At 42.1% G+C, this 21,034-nt stretch overlaps 1 protein-coding gene across 1 annotated transcript in view; it reads right to left on the bottom strand.

Annotated features, from left to right (window-relative positions):
* LOC128506538 (complement C3-like) overlaps nucleotides 1-21,034 on the bottom strand; it is a 29,282-nt gene that overhangs the window by 4,319 nt on the left and 3,929 nt on the right. The window contains exons 4-29 of the mRNA XM_053477034.1: nucleotides 19,428-19,504; nucleotides 19,113-19,201; nucleotides 18,910-18,992; nucleotides 18,735-18,822; nucleotides 18,129-18,231; nucleotides 17,359-17,479; nucleotides 17,122-17,237; nucleotides 16,649-16,795; nucleotides 16,099-16,296; nucleotides 15,738-15,929; nucleotides 10,517-10,678; nucleotides 10,212-10,341; nucleotides 9,980-10,051; nucleotides 9,694-9,885; nucleotides 8,683-8,800; nucleotides 8,497-8,588; nucleotides 8,225-8,364; nucleotides 3,728-3,934; nucleotides 3,513-3,576; nucleotides 3,296-3,382; nucleotides 1,623-1,826; nucleotides 1,267-1,342; nucleotides 1,014-1,173; nucleotides 801-896; nucleotides 542-692; nucleotides 283-446 (exon numbers count right to left, since the gene is read on the bottom strand). Coding sequence (XP_053333009.1) covers nucleotides 283-446; nucleotides 542-692; nucleotides 801-896; nucleotides 1,014-1,173; nucleotides 1,267-1,342; nucleotides 1,623-1,826; nucleotides 3,296-3,382; nucleotides 3,513-3,576; nucleotides 3,728-3,934; nucleotides 8,225-8,364; nucleotides 8,497-8,588; nucleotides 8,683-8,800; nucleotides 9,694-9,885; nucleotides 9,980-10,051; nucleotides 10,212-10,341; nucleotides 10,517-10,678; nucleotides 15,738-15,929; nucleotides 16,099-16,296; nucleotides 16,649-16,795; nucleotides 17,122-17,237; nucleotides 17,359-17,479; nucleotides 18,129-18,231; nucleotides 18,735-18,822; nucleotides 18,910-18,992; nucleotides 19,113-19,201; nucleotides 19,428-19,504 — 3,329 coding nt within the window. The remainder of the gene's footprint in view (nucleotides 1-282; nucleotides 447-541; nucleotides 693-800; nucleotides 897-1,013; nucleotides 1,174-1,266; nucleotides 1,343-1,622; nucleotides 1,827-3,295; nucleotides 3,383-3,512; nucleotides 3,577-3,727; nucleotides 3,935-8,224; nucleotides 8,365-8,496; nucleotides 8,589-8,682; nucleotides 8,801-9,693; nucleotides 9,886-9,979; nucleotides 10,052-10,211; nucleotides 10,342-10,516; nucleotides 10,679-15,737; nucleotides 15,930-16,098; nucleotides 16,297-16,648; nucleotides 16,796-17,121; nucleotides 17,238-17,358; nucleotides 17,480-18,128; nucleotides 18,232-18,734; nucleotides 18,823-18,909; nucleotides 18,993-19,112; nucleotides 19,202-19,427; nucleotides 19,505-21,034) is intronic.

The raw sequence follows: 21,034 nt of genomic DNA, 5'->3' as shown, positions 1-21,034 counted from the left end.
GCAAACTCTATATTTTGACTAAAGTAATTCAAACAACTAAACCAAATGTATTTAGATTTGGGGAAAATAAGAAATTATAATGGTGAACAAAAGAATAAAAAAAAAAACATTGTTCTACTCCTTGGCATTGTCAAGTTTACATCAATCATTTCAATTTCCATTGCAATTTTATAGATTGAGACAGATAATATAAAGAGTTGTTAAAAATGTAAGACTGCTGTTGTGCATTTTCCAAAAGGTGGAAAAAAGAACAAGGAAAAGCAGAAAAACTTTTGAGTGTACCTGGGTAGTGCCATAACTGCCATATGGACTACTTTGCCTATTAAGCCAATGAACAACTCTTCCTGCAGCTTCAAAATCCTTTACTTTTACCAGAGCCAGCAAGGCATACGCTGTTGCTTCCAGAGTGAAGTGATGCCCTCCAGCAACTTGCCAGTAAGAACCACCTGGGCACAAGTATAAAAAAAAATTAACATCTGCTTTTTAAGGGACTAAATTACGATTAACATAAATAATTCTATTATTATAATGAATTCCAAACCATCAGAGGAAGCTCTCATCAGATGATCTCTGTTGAATTTGCCAGCATTGGCCAAGGCATATGAAGACATGGCAATTGCATACGGATTGGTCAACAAAGGAAGCCTACGCTCCAAATATTCAGTGGCCTTCCTGGAAGACTCCGGAAGACTCTAAATAACAAAAAAGACAGACTAATTAGACAAAACTTGTCATTTATTAATACGTTTGATTAGTTTTTTGTTTATTGCATATGTGCTGAGCCATTTAAGTTAACATACCCCAACTAATTTGACACAGAGGTGATTTCCTTCTTGTAGAGCAATCAATACAAATGCTGTGAGAGATGCGTCAGCATCTTTTCCTCGTACATTACCCTGAAATCACACAAGGAAACTTTTTTTTAAGTAAACCAGATTCACATAAATACTAAATTTGAGGTTTGTTATAGGTATCAATGATTTCAACATAATAAAAATCTCAGCGTAACTTACAACCATCTCTGCGTGATACACTGGGGCACTTTCTTTAAATGTGCCATCTGGCATCTGTGAATTTAAAATCAACCACTTGAGGGCGCTGCAGAGAACATTTTCTTCTACACTAATGATGTCACTGGCCAGAGCAAAGACTTTCCCCACATATGCTGTCAGCCTTTGCAAAACAGAAGACAGGAAGTAAAAAATAGTTCATAACCTAAGATTGAATGTTTCGTAAGTACTGATAATTTACTCAAAATGCTTTTACCATGTGCTACTTGGTGTATGTACCCATGCTGCATAAGAGCCGTCAGGCTTACGGAATGTAAGTTGTCGTTGATAACCTAAGATTGTGAAAGAATTTTCTTAGGTCTACGAGTGGAAATAAGAGACATTTTGCATCTATTTTTGATTTGATCACTCAGCCATGAATGTGATTATTAAAGAACAAAACTATCTTTATTCCTTTTCATTAAAAGCTGCAGAAAAATTAATGGAATCTCCATTTTACTAAATCCAAGCCAGGGGTCAAGATGCTGACAGACACTGGGCAGAAACTAAAGCGCAGTTGTGTCTTTACAAAATCATATAAATTTGCTTATTGTTTGGGAAGAATCTTCTCACCTGTCAGAATATGTTGGACAGCCTCACTACGTCGGTGCAGACCGACTGTTTCCCACTGCTTGGTGGTATCTAAGTAGCGTGTGGCAGTAAGTGGCAGTGTCATATAGATCATGTTCTGTTCTCCACAGCCAACAGGCTGTACGATCAGACGCCCCATGAAGTCTCCACTGATGGCCTGCTCAATTGTAATACTCACCTCCTGACCTGTTGGTATAGAAACAGAAAGATGGTTGTTAAAATGAATAAGCAGATAACTTCTGGTGCAGATTTTTATGTATAAAGTTACCATGGCCTTAGAAAAAAGGATATGGAATGGTGATATGGTGATATAAAAAGGCATGACTCCTTCTTTATATTACAGACATACATTTTGAATTATTTTGTTTTCATAGTGAGACTATACTATTACGAAAACTGGAATCATCTGCACTTTTGAAGAGCCCCTGGTCAAACCTTATTATAATCACCCAACTTCATGACTGGCTTTATAGGGAAATTTCCTGCTGGCCCCATTGCTTCTTCTTGTAATGCTTTGGATGGACCACTAATAATGAATTAATTACACAAACAGACACACACAAGTCAACAAAGATACTGATATATTCTCTCCCTTTTTAACTTGTTATTATCCCAATGGATAAAAAAGGTATCTGGTGAGAATAATCACTAATTTCAGCTCGTAACCCAAAAATTAGTAGGGCAGAGTAAAAAGTGTTGTAGCCATATAACAACAAATCAAATCATGGCGTTAACGTAGACTGTTGAATTTCAAAAATGCCACTGCACTTTCAAAGCTCCACTATATAGAAAAAAATCATCAGTATTTTAATTTACTAAAAATGACTAAAGATAATAAAAACCCATCATTCTGTGTTAACTCAGAGTGTACAAATGAAAAAAATATATATATTGGCTTAGAAAATGTAAATAATTTTTACACAGCAGGTGTCTGTCTTTTTTATAATAATTAAAGGACAATCATATATAAATTATAATAGTAAGCAATATAAGCTTCGATTCTACAGTGGAACTGTAGTATGGTCCAGCTTGTTGGGTAAGACGTTACATATACTTATGAGAGAGATTTGCTTTGCTTACTTCTCAGGTTACTTTATGATTATTTCCCCAGTTTATTTCAGTGATGTTTAAATCTAAGCATCAATCCAAAATAGCCCTAGTAGTAAGGGTATAGTACTAGTGTAAAAAGGCACAGAACTATATTGCTAATCAGCCCTAGGATGTCACACGTCTTAATATAAAGAATAGAATTGTGACTTCAGATGAAAAAAATCTATGTAGTTTTTTTTTGTGTGTTCAAGACAGTTTAAGTTTAAGCTTTCTGTGTTAATTATGAACTTGTATGGTAAAAACATAACCTCTTTTATTGAAGATGTCAGTAATTAGACTTTTTAGTAAGTCTTGTCTGATAGTCAATTAGGAATAAAAATAATTTAGACACCCCTGTAATAACTTTGTTCATATTTAATTTTCTGATCACTGGTAATGCAGAATTCATCTCATTACTGAGAAGGCAATAGGTATGAGTATATGACTGAAGTGACGATTATAAAAAAAGGGCAAAAAATAAAATAAACATAGTTGGCAGACCCTATATTGGTGTGTCAAGTGTATTCCATAGGGGTTCATAATAATATATTTGAATGACTTCTTACCAGCTACACTAATGTAAGTTTGTGCAGGGGTGTTTGGAACCTGGCCATTTGGTATGTCGGTCCTCAAATGCAAAACTTGAACGCCACCTTTTATTAAAAAAAGGAATAAAAATGATCAATAGAAAATTCTATATGAAAAAAGTTTTTGCAGAAATTCTGAGAAATAAATTAGGAAAAATTTGATGAAATGATCTATGTAGAATACCCAAGAACTCACCAGGTACTTGAGAGGGATTTAGTTCCAGATTTTGTTCTGGGAGTTCAGTTAGCACACCTTCAGACTGAGCAACCAGATGAAAAAAAAAATGTTTCAGACCTTTTGTTGATGGACAATGAAGTATTACTCCTTTAAAATAGAACCTACTTCTTATTAAAAGGTTTTTACTTATTCTGTCTAAATATCTGACTGATTTGTAATCTGCTGATACTCACCACAACCTTCAGGGTTCTCCTCACTCCATCATGAAATATTGAACTCGCAGCCTGCACCTCTATCTGGTGGTTTCCTAGTTCCATGGGAATAATTACATATGGGATGGCTCTGGTGGACTTGGCATCAACGTTAACTATGGTACGGTATTTCTTCTTTTTGCTGGCTGCACTACAAACATGCTCTGTCTCAAGGAATTCCACACGCACCTGATGGGGACAGAAAGTCAGACAGATGTCCTCAGTCTCAGGACAAAACAGTGATTATGATATATATATATATATATATATATATATATATATATATATATATATATATATATAAATATATATATATATATATATATATATATATATATATATATTTTTTTTTTTTTTTTTTTTTTTTTTTTTACATTTTATTCTAGTTTGGGTGGCAGTGGATCCAGATCTTGGGTATTTTTTTGGGAATGTTGGGCATGAAGCAAAAACAGACTTTGGGTTTAATGTCAGTCCATCACAGAACTTTATGCACATAGCCATTTACACGTAAATGAGAATGTATCATATCCAAACCATTGACTGGGCATGCGGTAAGTTAGTGTTACTGGGTGGGAGCTATCCAGATAACCTGCATAAACATGTGCAGAACATGCACAATAACTCCAAACACTCATAGTGTGCTCAGACAACATAAACTACTTACTGTTGTAAACTAAACTATAAGTTGAAAATGTCTCGGGTTACTTTGCTGTAACCCTGTTCCCTGAAAAAGGAGGAACGAGATGCTGTGTGAAAACGCTATAGGAACATCTTTTTGTGTTGCCAGTTGTGAAGCATGTGTGTATCAAACACGCCAAATTTTGGCATATATAACCTCGGTCAGGTGACGTCATCTGATGAAGCGCACCTGCAGGTTATAAATAGAAGTAAACCGGAAACATTCCTCAGATCAATTTTGTCTGAAAGGACGTCCAGTTGCGCAAGCAGTGCGGTATTGGAGCGCAGCATCTCAGTCCCGCCCTTTCAGGGAACAGGGTTACAGCAAAGTAACCCGAGACGTTCCCTTTCAAAAGCTACACTCGATGCTGCGTAAAAACGCTATGGGAATGAGAATACCAACACTCCAGCACTAAAACGATTCGGCAGTGGACTGGGTCTACATGTTTTGCCATGCACCAACTTTCAAATACACTCCATTTGAGGGCATAAGTTCCTGTGCCCAAAGCAGGACCTGGTGCGGCACGAGCACAGGATGCCCTGGCGATTAATATATGAGACTACCGTAGTGTTGTCCCCCCGCACTAGGACATGGTCGCCTCTAAACTGCTGGAGAAAGTACTTTAGGGCCAGAAAGATTTGGGACCGTCCAGCCCAAGGGAGCTGGAGAGGCCATCTTTTTGGGCGGCACATCAATTGCCTCAAAATCATGGCTCTATTTCAGGCCCTAAAGCACTTCCTCCAGCAGTTGAGACAACCATGTCCTAGTGCAGGTGGACAACACTATGGCAGTCTCATATATTAATCGCCAGGGCGGACTGTGCTCGCGCCGCTAAATAGCTAGCGCACCAGGTTTCTGTCCCTCAGAGCGATTTACATCCTGGGAAAATTTGAGTGGACCTCTTTGCCTCGCAAGATCAGCAAATGTTCCCTTTACTACTCTCTGACTTCCAGCCCCTGCGTCTGGACGCCTTGAACAGGCCCAACTAAGTCAAGCTGGTGGCTGCCTCCCCTCGAATAGAATGTATTTGAAAGTTGGTGCATGACGAAGCAGGTAGACCCAGTCCACTGCTAAATTGTTTCAGTGATGGAGTTTCTGCAGAAAAAACTTGTCCTCTGGCTTGTGCCCCATTGTTGAACCACTAGAGTCAGTGCCTCAGGTTTCTGACCCTTAAGATGGTTTTTCTAAATGGTGTTACCTACTCTAAGAGGATCGAAGATCCCTATTGTTTTTGAAGCCTTCTGTCCTCCGCCTTTACAGCTTCGGAGCAGGAGAGACTTCACTCACTGTGTCCAGTACGTGCTCTTCAGATTTACGTCCACCGCATCAGCCAGTGGCGTAAGTCAGAGCAGCTTTTACATGTTTCGGGGCCACAAGCTGCGTGAGAGATGCTGTTGCCCTCTCCTATGAGGCGCGTGGGCTCACTTCGCCTCTAGGAATCAGGGCTCATTCAACCAGGGGAATCGCCTCATATATTGCACTAGCAAGAGGTATTCCCTTGCAGCAAGTATGTGACGTGGAGGGTTGGTCCTCTCCGCACACATTTGCCAACATGCATCCTATTGTTTTGAAGCCTTCTGTCCCCCGCCTTTACAGCTTCAGAGCAGGAGAGACTTCACTTACTGTGTCCAGTACGTGCTCTTCAGATTTACGTCCACCGCATTAGCCAGTGGCGTAAGTCAGAGCAGCTTTTACATGTTTTGAAGCCGCAAGCTGCGTGAGAGATGCTATCACCCTCTCCTACGAGGCGAGGCACTCTCGTTCCCAAAACGTTTTCACGCAGCATCGAGTGTAGCCTTTGAAAGGGAACGTCTCGGGTTACTTTGCTGTAACCCTGTTTCCTGAAAAGGCAGGAACGAGATGCTGCGTCCCAATGCCGCACTGCCTACGTGACCGGACGTCCGTTCAGACAATCAATCTGAGGAATGTTTCCGGTTCACTCCTATTTATAACCTGCAGGTGCATCCTATCAAATGACGTCACCTGACCGAGGTTATAAAAGCCAAAAATTTGATAATATCGGTGAGTTAAACACTTTCTTATATTTGCTGGTGTACACACACACACGCAAGCACAACTAGGCTGTCATGAAGACAAAAAGATCTAAGGAATGTTTCCGGTTCACTCCTATTTGTAACCTGCAGGTGCGCTTCATCAGATGACGTCACCTGACCGAGGTTATATATGACAAAATTTGGCGTGTTTGATACACACATGCTTCACAACCAGCAACATGACAAGATGCTCCCATAGCGTTTTCACGCAGCATCTGATTCCCACCTTTTCAGGGAACAGGGTTACAGCAAAGTAACCCGAGACGTTTCTCCAAAAGGGGCAAAAGTCTCGGTGGCTTGGTTAGACGGGGGGTGGGGGGGGATTGTTAGATGTTCGGCATCCTGAAACATGGCAGGGAAAAAAAACAAAGAACTAACACTTTATTGGAGACCGGTGTTGCCCGAACCACTAGTGGTGGCGAGGCATGTACACCGACCTCCTGGGGGTGCCAGGGAAAACATTTTATTCTTGAAAAGAATTCTACGTGCCTCTCCTCATTGGGGGGCCACCCCCATGGTCCTGGGCACATGAGCCTCAGGACTTCTTTGTGAAGATGACAGTATGCCGGTCCGACCTCTTTAAGGCGGATTTCGAAGCGTGGCGCGCCGCACCCCAATCTTTACGAGTGGGTGCCCCGCTCAAAAACACTCTCCTTGTGTGTTTCACGCCTCGCAAGAGTCAGACTCGGTCGAGACTGGGTGGCCGACAGTCCCAACTCCTGGGCACAGCAGAGAAGGAATTTCCCGAAGGCTTGTTCATATAACTTCGCCTCATGAACCTCACGAACAAACAGGCCGGAAGGCGAGATGGGGGCCATTTGCTTTGTTGCACGAAGAGACAAGTCTGTGGCCCGGCATAATTCAAGAACGCCTTATCTTCAACAGCCCCACCAGTGCTCAAGTCTCTTAGCAGGTCAGCCTAGTAGGCCTGCAAAACCGCCATGGTGTGCAATGGAGCACCAACCTGACCTGCTGCCTGAAAAGCTTTCGCCTCCAGGGAAGATGAAAGTCTACACAACTTGGAAGGAAGTGCTAGCTTTTCGGGGAGGATGATGTCCCAGGAGAGAGATAGCCTGGAAGCGTCTCTTCTATCTGGGCGTCATCATATAACCCTGCGCTTCAACATCAACTATTTTTAAATAAATAAAGTCGATGGCATAAAAACACGGGATGAATACAGCTTACTTCATGAAAGGGTTAACTCATTATGGAGATTGCTAAGAAAAGGGAGAGAGCGTCGTTTAGGCACCGTCCCCCGGCCACCCGACAGAACCTGTCGACTAATGCCAAATGCTTGGAGGCTTTTTCGGAAACGAGAGAGGATGTCTATCCTTGCCCATTCACAAGAAGCACCAGGAATTTCCGCATCCGGCGAGGACGCGAGAGAAAGAAAGGCAATCACACCTGCCAGATTCACGCGTAAGCCATATCGGTGAGTTAAACACTTTCTTATATTTGCTGGTGTACACACACACACGCAAGCACAACTAGGCTGTCATAAAGACAAAAAGATCTAAGGAATGTTTCCGGTTCACTCCTATTTGTAACCTGCAGGTGCGCTTCATCAGATGACGTCACCTGACCGAGGTTATATGTGACAAAATTTGGCGTGTTTGATACACACATGCTTCACAACCAGCAACACAGAAAGATGTTCCCATAGTGTTTTCACACTGCATCTAGTCTAGTTTTTGAAAGGGAACAAAAATAATATATGTAGAACTGAGGATAATAAGTAAATAGTACCTTCTGTTGCTTGTTGGAGAAGTTATGCAGAATAGCTTTGATTTCTAGTTGTTCATTGCGAACTGCTGAGTAAGGTAACTTGAGATCCACAAAGAAGTCTTTCGCCACTGTTATTTCATAGGGATCAGCCACACAGATGCCTACAGGGAAGGATAATTGTTTTAATATTCACCATTGTTAGCCGGGTTGCATGTGTGAGTCTGAGATTTCTAGATGTATTAACCATGTTTACATCCAGATATTTTAGATAGAGAAAAAAGAATGACACTGACCGTGGGTTTTGGACAGACTGATGGCAAGGATCTGCCAGGTAGTAATCGAGTCTTTCAGATAGTTTTTGTCCAAGGTGCGGCTTGTTGATTCACTACAATAAAAAACAAAATGCAGATCAGGTTAGTATTACCATTCATCTCCATGATGCTACTATACTAAATAAAAATTTGAATTATTGCACTTACCATGGTATGTTTCCTGGGCAGGGTGGCAGTTCTGTGTCCTCCCACAGCCAGCTCTCAGGGAACTGTGTTCTGGAGACAATTTCATCAGAGCTTATAAAGTCGTCATCATCATCATCACCTAGACAAATTGATATATGTAAATTAAGGAGAATGGGACTGTTGCTGGAAAGAATTCCAATTAAAATTCCAAACCAAGAAATGTATGTTAAAAATGTAAGTTTTTTTTTTTTCACTCTCATGCCCTCATCATCTATACTGCTTTATCCTTTATACAGGGTCGTGGAAAGCCAGGAGCCTATCCCAAGCGACTTAGGGCATGAGGCGGAATATACCCTGGACAGGGTGCCTGTCCATCGCAGGGCACACACATACACACATTCACATTCTCATTCACACACGGGAAATGTGAGCACACCAATTAGCCTCATCTGCATGTCTTTGAAGTGTGGGCAGAAACCCGAGTACCTGGAGGAAACGGAGAGAACATGCAAACTCAGACCTGGGGGAATCAAAATCTCAAACCTGGAGGTGCAAGGTGACAGAGATACCGCGAGGCTATTATGCCACCATTTACATTTTTTTTTTAATTAAAACTTTTGTAACAATTTGCCAACTTTTATGGCTGTTATGGGTTCATGCACTGGGGGTTTTATTTACAAAGGGTGCTCGGACCCCACAGATAAAAAAAATTAACAAAAAAATTAAAGAAAACAAACAAACAAACAAACAAACAAATTATTATCTTAACTGTGTGTCATTTAGTTTAATTGTTTACCATTTATTTTCCTTGAATTTGATCAGATAATTTCTTTTTTAATTTTATACAGGCATAGGACATAAGAAAGTAGACTGGAATAGTTCACTACATTAGTGACCACATTCTAGCTTAATCAACTAGGTTCTTCGGTAACAAAACATGGGACTGGACAAGAAAGTTAATTTATTAATTGATTACCTGAATCTTAGAACAATACAATACAAATAAATGTAAAGGACTAAGTCTGCTCTTACTGCGAGCCAGATGCAGCAATTCTTTCTGCTCGTCCTTGCGTTTTTGGATCTCATTACAACAGTCCAGGAAGGCCTTGACACACTCTTCACCATCCAAAATATATGAAGCTCTCCGTTCACATGTGTAGCCCAACCTGTTCTCTTTCAGTCCATCCGCACAGCATTGCTTCTGTTCACCAGAATATTTACCAACTATAGAAAAAATTTGAAATAAATTGTTCCAAAGTGACCCATGATTAAGCAATCATTTAAAAAAATATTTACATTTTTTAAAATATTTTCTTACACAGCTTTTCCGTGATCTGGGTTAGAGTCTCAGCTCTTCGTTTTCGCTTCGGTGGAGCAGGACACTCAGAAGCTATTAAAAATGAAAATTTTTAAAACTAATCCAGTAGTTTTTTTTTCTTTCTAATTATGCAAGTAAATGCTTTATCACATCACTGACTACTGATTATTTACTTGTTACACCACTGCAAATTGTTTAATTTTCTTGCTTAAAAAAAACCAAACAGTTTTACCTGTTCTTTCAGTGGTGCCTCCTGCTTTATCAGACTGAAACAGTAGACCTGCATCATAGAAAACACCCATACTCTCTTTACCACTGCCAGCTGTACAGCCAGTGTCATGCTTTTCAATAATGTCCCAGACCTGTAAATATAAATATGTACAGTATATTTTCTCTTGCTTGTCTTGTATATTTTATGCTTTCAATTCCAATCTGTGGACACAGTTTTGCACATGTTGTCCCTAATTTCTGAGTAAATCAAACATAAAATCACAAGAAAAATATTGCAGTAATTAAAAACTGCCAGATGTTACTTACTTTGGTCTGTGTAAGTCTGTTCTTATTGAGAACGAAGACAGCCTTATCCACAGCTACCAGCCCAACCTTGGCTTTTGGATCTCCAGTTACTATGAGATGAAACTCATCACTAGGCTCAAAGACTTTTTTGACATTTAAACTTTCCCTGACATCCAGTTTCAGCTAAATTGCATAATAAAATAGAAGAAAAAAAGCAAAGAAAAGATAAAACAAATATATTAAGAGTGGATTTTGACTTTTGAATAGAGCTTTGATTGTCTGGAAACTAATTTGGCTAAAAAGTCTGGAATCACTGGAGAACAGAGTTTGTTGCTATGATGTGGGGTCGCACAATACAAAGAGGAAAACACATAAACAATTGCCTTAGAGAAGCAAATTCTTGCTGCACATCAGTCATGAAAGAGTTATAAAACCATTTCCAAACAATTTAGAGTGGTAAGAGACATCAAAAGCTTCTGAAGCTTCTGGATTTATATATATATCCAGGAGCTTCACCTCAGACCTACAGGCCTCACTGACCATGTTAAAAGCCCATGAAAGCTGATTAAGAAGAATGAAGAAAAATGCTGAGTAAGTGTGGTTTATTTCTCCTGGATCACCAGGAAAAAGTCTCTTCTGTCTAAAAAGAGCACATAAGCATGACTCTGGTTCACAAAACTGCATCTAAACAAATAAAGAGTGTTAAACAATTTTCTATGCGCAGATGAGATCAAAGTGAAGCCTTAATGCCCAATGCCATATTTGGCAAAAACCAAACAGAATTTTAGCAAAAACACATCATACAGGTACCTACTGTCATGCACACTCAAGCTGCGACTGGCACTAGGACCCGGAAGTAATGCGGTCGCGAACCAGGAAGTATAAAAGGAGTAAACAAACCACGATTCAACGCTCAGTCATTGAGTTCAGTCCATGTCGGTTCTGGTTGTCCATCCATCAATTCGTAAGTACTCACTTTCTTGGGTTTCGCTTTCTAATATTGAGTGTGTGTTTATAGGACGCGGGTTAAATTTGTGTTTTTCCCTTGCTCCCCTTTTGTGAGAGTCCTTAAACTAAATCGCGTGGGGGTTCACCATCCATGCTACATTGGGCTAATCGCTAAAGCTAAGTCATCTAGTCGCCCAGGTAGTTTATCCTGACAGAATGACTGAGCCCAAAGCGGTGAACCCAGCGGATTACGCGCATCTCTGCGAAGTGGTTGACCAGCATGCTGAGCTAATCAATAAGCTAACCGGGGAGATTGCTACTCTGCGCCAGGGCGTCCAAGACGTCGCGGCCTTGCGCCGCTAGGTGGTGGAGGTCAGGCAGGAGGATGCGGCTGTTGCTAGCGCGGCGAGCCAGCCTCCCACCGCGCCGCATCACCACACCTGTCCCCCCCTTCTTCTGATGTTTTTCTTTCATTACCAGAGAAATGGAATGGCACGGACGGGAAGTGTCGTGTGTTCCTAACAGCGCTCGATCTGGTGTTTGAGTTTAATTCCACCAAATACTCCACCGATCGGCTACGCATTGCTTTCCTCATCTTGTTGCTATCTGGGCAGGCAGCAGAGTGGGCCACGGCAGTACTTAAATCAGACTCGGACTCCGCCCATTCATATAATGAATTTACACGTCAACTCAGACTCACCTTTGAACACCCTGCGGGCGAGGTGGAGACCGACACCAAGCTTTATCACCTGCGGCAGGGTGGATTGTCCGTGAGTCGCTACACCGCGGAGTTTAGAACCCTCGCCATACAGACATCTTGAGGAGACGCCGCGCTCCGGACATCCTATTACGAGGGGCTGACGTCAGGTATAAAAGACGAGCTTCCAGCCACGCTGGAGGGACTAATCCAACTAGCTCTCCGCATCGTTTAGCGTCTCCTCTCTCGTCTGAAGCCAGCCCCGAGGACCCTGCCGCCTGTTTCCACCTATCACCGTTCTGCACCTTCACCACCGACCACTTTCACTACCGCCACTACTGGACCTGTCGAATGACGACCTGCCGGGGAACCCATGCAATTAGGACGCGCCTCCCTGACCGCAACAGAACGTGAGCGCCGGTATCGAGAGGGGTTGTGTGCCTACTGTGGGTCCGCGGCACACCACCGGGCAATCTGTCCTGTCCGTCCGGGAAACGCACCGCCCCGGTGAGGCTGAGGAGAGACTCACCGGGCCCCCTCCATATCTCCACCATGACCGACACCACCACCTCTCGCCTTACGGTTCAGGTAATCCTCCAATTTGGCCACAAACGAGTCAGAAGTACTGCATTCATCGACTCCGGGGCAGCAGGTAACTTCATTGACTCTTCTTGTGCCAAAAAATGGGGGGTAAAATTTAAGGCATTATTCCAGCCCGTTCGGATCACATCTGTCGACGGTCGCCCCCTTTCCACCAGTCCAATTACTACCCAGACGGAACCTATCATCCTCTCCATTGACCAACACCAAGAACAGCTTCGTTTCCACGTCACCTCCATTTCTTCACCTCCCATCATCCTCGGACTTTCCTGGCTGCAACAACATGACCCTCTCATCTCCTGGAGACAACATCGAGTTCTACAGTGGGGCGTGACCTGCACCAAACTATGCCTAAAGGCGACGGCTGGGACGTGCTCTCGGGAGTCAGAGGCCCCCGACGTCGACACCAACGCTATCCCAGAGGCATATCGGGACTTGGCTGAGGTCTTCTGCAAGAGGAGAGCCACCCACCTTCCTCCACGTCGCCTGTACGACCTCGCCATTGACCTCCAACCTGGCACGATTCCACCCCGCGGCCATCCCTACTCGCTGACACCCACAGAGACGCAGGCGATGGAGGAGTACGTAACCAACGCTCTTCGCCAAGGTACCATCAGGTCCTCCTCCTCACCTGCCGCCGCGGGGTTATTCTTCGTGAAGAAGAAGGGCGGCGAACTTCACCCATGTGTCGACTATCGGGGGCTAAACAATATAACCATCAAAAACCGACACCCACTGCCTCTTACCAACTCATCCCTGGACGCCCTCTCTGGTGCCACCATCTTTACCAAGTTGGACCTCTGGAGCGCCTACAACTTGGTGCGCATCAGAGAGGGCGATAAGTGGAAGACGGCCTTCATCACCCCAACTGGACATTACGAGAGTCTCGTCATCCCCTTTGGACTGTGTAATGCCCCCGCCGCATTTCAACACCTGATTACCGACGTTCTCAGTGACATGCTTGGCTGGTGGGCATTTGCCTATCTTGATGACATCCTCAATTACTCACGCACTGCTGAAAAACATATCCAGCACGTCAGGGCGGTTCTAAAGAGACTACTCGCCCATCAACTGTACTGTAAGTTGGAAAAGTGCGCTTTTCACGAGCGCTCCACCACGTTCAACCCTACTGCTATCTCTGCCTTCAAGAAACTCTGCCACCGTTTCACCACCGCTCCTATTCTTCTTCACCCTGATGTCAGTAAACCATTCGTTGTGGAGGTGGACGCTTCCAACGGGGTCCAGATCAGAAACTACACCCATGTAGTTTCTTCTCCAAAAAATTTGACTCCACCTAGCAGCGGTACGGGGTAGCGGACCGCGAGCTGCTGGCCATAAAGTGGGCTTTGGAGGAATGGCGTTACTGGCTCCAGGGCGCCAGGGAGCCATTCATTATTTGGACGGGCCATCAGAACCTCATCTCCATCAGAAATCTGAAACAGTTGAATCCACGACAGGCGCGGTGGGCATTGTTTTTTGAGAATTATGATTTCCACCTCTCATACCGCCCGGGGTCCGAGAACACGAAGGCAGACGCTCTCTCACGACAACTGGAGCTGGATTTTCCCCGGGCGGACCCCGCGCCTGTCCTCCCATCTTCCAAGATAATCGCTCCACTTCAACTAGACCTGGAAACGAGAGTTTGCCAGGCGCAGACCACAGATCTAGAACCGGCAGGTGTGCCACGTGGACGACTCCATGTGCCCGGGACCATGAGATCTGAGGTCCTACAATGGGGTCACTTGTCACCCATATCGGGAAACCCGGGCACAAGATGGACCCGTCTCTTCATCCAACGAGACTTCTGGTGGCCATCTCTCGCTAAGGACGTCAAAGAGTTCGTTCAGGCGTGCCCAGTGTGCGCCAGGGCCAAAGATACCAATCAACCCACATCTGGAGACCTTCAACCTCTTCCGGTTCCCCGGAGGCCCTGGACGCACATTGCCGTCGACTTGACTGAATCACGCAAACTTCTACCTAGGTTCATCGGCCCATACCACATTACTCTACGGATAAACCCAGTCACCTACCGGCTCCAGCTGCCTGCGGCGCTCCGGATCCATCCAGTATTCCACATCTCTCAGCTGAAACACTTCACCACATCTCCTATGATTACACCCACCCCCCCTGCTCCTCCTCCCCGCATCATTGACGGTGGTCCCGCCTACACGGTATGCCGGATCCTTGATTCGCGCCCTCGGGGCAGAGGTATCCAATACCCGGTCGACTGGGAGGGTTACAGCCCCGAGGAGCAGTCTTGGATTCCGGCCCGTTTCATTCTCGACCCGTAACTAATCCGAGACTACCGTCGTCGGGTATCCTCCACCCCAGGACCGTCAGGAGCCGGTCCTGGACAGGGGGGTACTGTCATGCACACTTAGGCTGCGACCGGCACTAGGACCCAGAAGTAATGCGGTCGCGAACCAGGAAGTATAAAAGGAGTAAACAAACCACGATTCAACGCTCAGTCATTGAGTTCAGCCCATGTCGGTTCTGGTTGTCCATCCATCGATTCAGGTGTACTCACTTTCTTGGGTTTTGCTTTCTGATATTGAGTGTGTGTTTATAGGACGCGGGTTAAATTTGTGTTTTTCCTTTGCTCCCCTTTTGTGAGAGTCCTTAAACTAAATCGCGTGGTTATCTTACCTACTCGCTTTCTTCCGCGTTTGGGTTCACCATCAACGCTACATTGGGCTAATCGCTAAAGCTAAGTCATCTGGTCGCCCAGGTTAGTTCATCCTGACACCTACTGAAAAAAAGTTATTTGTCTGAGCTTAAATTGGCTAATACTGAAACGTTCTATGATCAACACAAAAACACATTTCTCTTTCTGTGGGATCATGTGGTCCCTATGGTAATAGATAAGCCTAGGGCACCCAAGATCCTGTCACTAGTTTACTGTTGTATAGTCAGTCAGTTCATCTGGTGGTGGTATGTTTTATCAACTTATTATATATAATGTTTTAACTTACTGTCGATAGGAAACAGATTACCTACCGTTCCCATGCATGTGTCCTTCACATCGACCCAGATAGAGTCCGACACAACCTCAGAGGATCCTATATGGTAATACGCCACCACACGAAATGAGGGAACCAGTTCCTTGGTGACGGGTAGAGACAAGGTCACCAGTGACTGCCCTTGTCTCTTGAACCTCTCTCCTTTCACAATCTGTCCTTTACTAAGGATCTGATACAAAAATAAGCCCAACTATTTTATTAAAAATACTCAAGGCATTTATTTATTTACTTAAGTTCAATATTATGTTTTAGGTTTATGTATAGGTTTATCATTATACACAAGCCAATATCATGATATCACCACAATATTTAAACCAAAGTGTATATGAGATACCAACCAGATAAGTGAAATCTTGATTTTGGGCACTACTTTTGAAGTTTAGATTGATGTTCATCTGATCACCGATTGTCAGTTCTGCAGTATCTACACTTAAATGTAAATAATTGGTGGAGCCTCCTTTGGTGGTGTAAGCCTGGGCTGTCATCTGGTTCATAGCTTGTCTTTCAGGTAATATGCCTGGAGCTATGGTTTTTGCCTGTTTACAAAACAAAACCAAATTTAATTACATAGGTTCAAAATTTTTACCCCTTGGTGAAAGATCCATACTGATCAGTTCCCAGTTTCCAAATCGCCTGCCAAATAACACTACTGTTAATAAAATTTGTATTAACAGTTTAGTCAAGTAGTGAGGAAATTGAAAATAATTAACCTAAAAGAAAATATAATTTACCAGCACAACCAGCTTCCTTGGACATAACTGTTATGTTTCCATACTATCACTACTACTGTTTATCGCATTCACAGAATAAATTTATGTTAATAACAGTCACGCAATAGTCTGTTTTAAAATAAATAATTAGGTTATTATATATGCCTATATGACTTACAGTGATTTGTAATGTGTTGGCTCCTGCCTGGGTGTTCACTATAACCTTGGCCATTCCGTTACTCTTAGTTCGACCCCTCACCTTACCAGGCATGACCTCTACATCCACATTTTCAGCAGGAGACTGGTCCGGGTTGGTCACATAAACCTTTTCAAATTCAGATCAGACAAACCGTACAGAGTGTATACAAATAGCTTTTTTTAATTTAATTGATTTAGATTATCAAATAAAAAGTTTTAATATTACACATAAATAACCCACGTAAAACCAAACTGCAGCATTTAAACAATAATGTCAATTATTAAGTGTAATATATTGTCCAATCATTTAAGTGTGACAAAAATGCAACAAAAAATAAATAATAAAAATCTGCATACTTTTAAAATACTTTTTTTTTCACATCACTGCATATGTTTAAATAGCCTGGGATAAGATTTACATATATTATACATTTTAAATAATGTTTCCTATACCGTAACATCAAAAGACATTCCAGGGTGGAAGAATTTTGGGGTTCTCTTGAACTCAATGGTGTAGGGTGATTTCACAATTTGAATGGCCCCCTTCTCTGCTTCAACCATTTCACTACCTGAAACAGGGGTAAAGCTTCATGGCAGCTTGAGAAAATATAGATTAAAACATTTATCCCACAAATGCGCCCCCCCACCTCCTCCCGCCCCAACCCCTCAACTCCCGGACCCACATGTTACCTGTTTCAGTTAAAACACTGATGGAAATGTACAAGGAGCTTCCGATCAGGTCATGAATATTGGGGTAGGTGTGCTGTATCATATCTCTAGTCAACCTTGCACGTCCTTCTCCATTTGCGATCTATATGCAGCATAAATTACCACACATAAGTTCATAATGAACATGAAACTTGAACTTGTAACTAAATATGAGTACATTACTACAGAGCTACAGTGTTATAAACCAAAAAAAATAGGATTCGTTGGTAGAGTCACAGCTTGGAACCAATCCCAGAACAACTTTTAGCATAAAAAGAAAAATGGTTATCTCAGTGAGAAGGTGGGACTAACCACATTTTCTACAGTAGGTATCACACTGATTGGTTGCAAATGCACGCACACACACGCACACACACACACACACACACACACACACACACACACACACTCTCTCTCTCTCTCGACTCCACTCTTTGTGATTGCTGGTGTGTCTATTTTAGTGGTATAATTGGTTTGTATGTAGCAAACATGGAAGCAACTACTGCATCTTTATCTTTCTGCCATTTTCTCCTCTGCTTAAGAAACTTTAGAGCCTCTAAAAGGTAATTACTACTAACTAACATTTTTTTCACTTTAGCTTGTTTAGGGTTAAGATGATTTATGGATAATTTTTATCTTTACTAGGAGTATTTTTGTAAAACAACCACAATTTTAAGAATTTTCTTTAGGTATTATCACTAGAAGCAACTCTAAGTTGCACTAAGTTTTTTTTTTTATATATATGAACTTACTGGTTCTCTTTTTAACGAGGCAGGCAGAGTTGTCTTCGTGTCGTCCTTCTTAATGCCAAACACCACAAAAGCAACACCATCCACATTTTTTCCGAACAGGTACCTTCATATAATTCACAGAAAGTTAGATTGTACACATAGGAGACCCAATTAAAAGACACTGATTAATTTTCTCCAACACCAGTTCTGACAACATTGCAACGGCATCTCTCATGGTTATATTGCTGTGCTTGTTTTAATACTTAATTGGTACTATGGTTACAGCTCATTCTCATGAACTTAGATTGTAGACATGTGACATTAATGTGTAAATGTTCATTTATACTAAATTGAAAAAGTATTCACTGTCAGTGTTTTGTTACAGTCAGAGAAAATGGTTACTAACAGTAAAAGTAAGTCTTCAGCACAAAGGAGTTTATTTGTTATAACAAAATAATTACCTTCTGTTAATTATAACCTTAACATTACCCTTGCTCCATCACACCACTTAGTCTCTTAGTGTTTTCTAACAACGTTAGCAGGGTAAATTTTTACTCACAAATTTTAGGTCCTCAATATAAAATTCTTAAGCAAGTAAAAATATAATTTATAGCATGTTCTACTTACTTGGCAGTTATGTCTACTTGAAGGTCAAGATCGTCCACGTAGAAGAAAGACTTGGATGGTTTTAATGCAACCTCAAAGCTAGGAAGCACTGCAAAGTAATAAAGAAACAACAAGATTTTAACACAGATGTAGAAATAACATATAAAGTATATTGTAGTCTTATTCTAAACTGTACCATATTCTTTAACTTCAAATTCAGCAGTGAAATTCTTTTGTGGGGTGTTTTTATACCGCGTTGCTACAGTCCATATTCCAGGTCTTGAGAGAGAGAGAGAGAGAGAGAGAGAGAGAGAATTTTATTTATAATTAATAGTCTCCCTAAGTATGCATTTACTGTACAGATATTTTGTATGGAAATCATTCATGCAGTGAACTCACTTTGAAACTTCAGGGATGTTGTATGAATTGGATATTATTCCTTGTTTAGGAAAGATAGTTTCCCGGCTAATTGTTATTCCTTGTGGATTCTTGGCAGAGAAAAAATGTGATTCAGGAAAACAGGAAAGACATTCTAAATTAGAAACAAATCTTCAAAAGTAACATAACCCTGTATTTTATTTTTCCTGTAACTTTCAGTAAAAACACATATATGGGTTAGAAAAGCAGCAGATACTGTATTTTAGCTCAGACACAAATTATGCAGTTAGACTATCTGGTGGCATAAATCTTATTTAAGTCATTTGAGTTACTCACAATGATTTCCACAAAGATTCCTCCTGTCTGTTCAACAGGCTGCAGATCAGGAGTCAATGAAAAGATTCTGTAACGAACTGGGACAAAAACAATAAACTTATACAGTGGCTTGCAAAAGTATTCAGCCCCCTTGAACCCTTCCACATTTTGTCACATTACAGCCACAAACATGAATCAATTTTATTGGAATTCCATGTAAAAGACCAATACAAAGTGAAAAGAAAATCATACATGATTCCAAAATTTTTTTTTTTTACAAATAAATAACTGAAAAGTGGGGTGTGCGTAACTATTCAGCCCCCTGAGTCAATACTTTGTAGAACCACTTTTTGCTGCAATTACAGCTGCCAGTCTTTTAGGGTATGTCTCTAAAAGCTTTGCACATCTAGAGATTGAAATCCTTGCCCATTCTTCTTTGCAAAACAGCTCCAGCTCAGTCAGATTAGATGGACAGCGTTTGTGAACAGTTTTCAGATCTTGCCACAGATTCTCGATTAGATTTAGATCTGGACTTTGACTGGGCCATTCTAACACATAGATATTTTTTGTTTTAAACCATTCCATTGTTGCCCTGGCTTTATGTTTAGGGTCGTTGTCCTGCTGGAAGGTGAACCTCCGCCCCAGTCTCAAGTCTTTTGCAGACTCCAAGAGGTTTTCTTCCAAGATTGCCTTGTATTTGGCTCCATCCATCTCCCCATCAACTCTGACCAGCCTCCCTGTCCCTGCTGAAGAGAAGCACCCCCAGAGCATGATGCTGCCTACACCATATTTGACAGTGGGGATGGTGTGTTCGGAGTGATGTGCAGTGTTAGTTTTCCGCCACACATAGCGTTTGCATTTTGGCCAAAAAAGTCTTGTCTTGTCTTGGTAGGTTTACAGTTGTGCCATACTCCTTCCATTTCTAAATGATCACTTGAACAGTGCTCCGTGGGATGTGCAAGGTTTTGGAAATCTTTTTGTAGCCTAAGCCTGCTTTAAATTTCTCATCTACTTTATCCCTGACCTGTCTGGTGTGTTCTTTGGACTCCACGGTGTTGTTGCTCCCAATATTCTCTTAGACAACCTCTGAGGCCATCACAGAGCAGCTGTATTTGTACTGACATTAAACTACACACAGGTGCACTCTATTTAGTCATTAGCAGCAATGCATTCATCATCTCCGACCATGATGTGAGGAGAGCCTTCAGGAGAGTGAACAACATGAAAAACAGCAAGACCAGATGGCATTGCAGGTCTAGTCTTCAGAGCGTCCGCAGATCAGTTAGCACCTTTGTCTGCAGGAAATATTTACCTTCTCCTTATTTGCTCAGAAACTTTTTACTCCTGCATCATAAAGAGCATCCTGGTGGGAAACATCACAACCTGGTTTATAAACAGGACCATGAGAGGAAGAGCTCTTCAGAGGGTGGTGCGATTAGCTGAACACATCATCTGCACTAAACTTCCTGACATGCATTCATTCTACAGCACATGGTGTTAAAAAAGGACAGAAAAGCGCTCCCTGAAGGCTATACGGACTACCAATCACAACAACACACAGGACTTGCATTACTTTCTATATTTTCTATACTGTACATCCATCCATCTATCTATCTATCTATCTATCT

The sequence above is a fragment of the Clarias gariepinus genome, chromosome 18 (genome assembly GCF_024256425.1).
Source record: "Clarias gariepinus isolate MV-2021 ecotype Netherlands chromosome 18, CGAR_prim_01v2, whole genome shotgun sequence".
In the NCBI taxonomy this organism is placed as follows: Eukaryota; Metazoa; Chordata; class Actinopteri; order Siluriformes; family Clariidae; genus Clarias; species Clarias gariepinus.
Note: the sequence above shows the minus strand (reverse complement) of the source record. Positions and strands in the feature narration are given on the sequence as shown.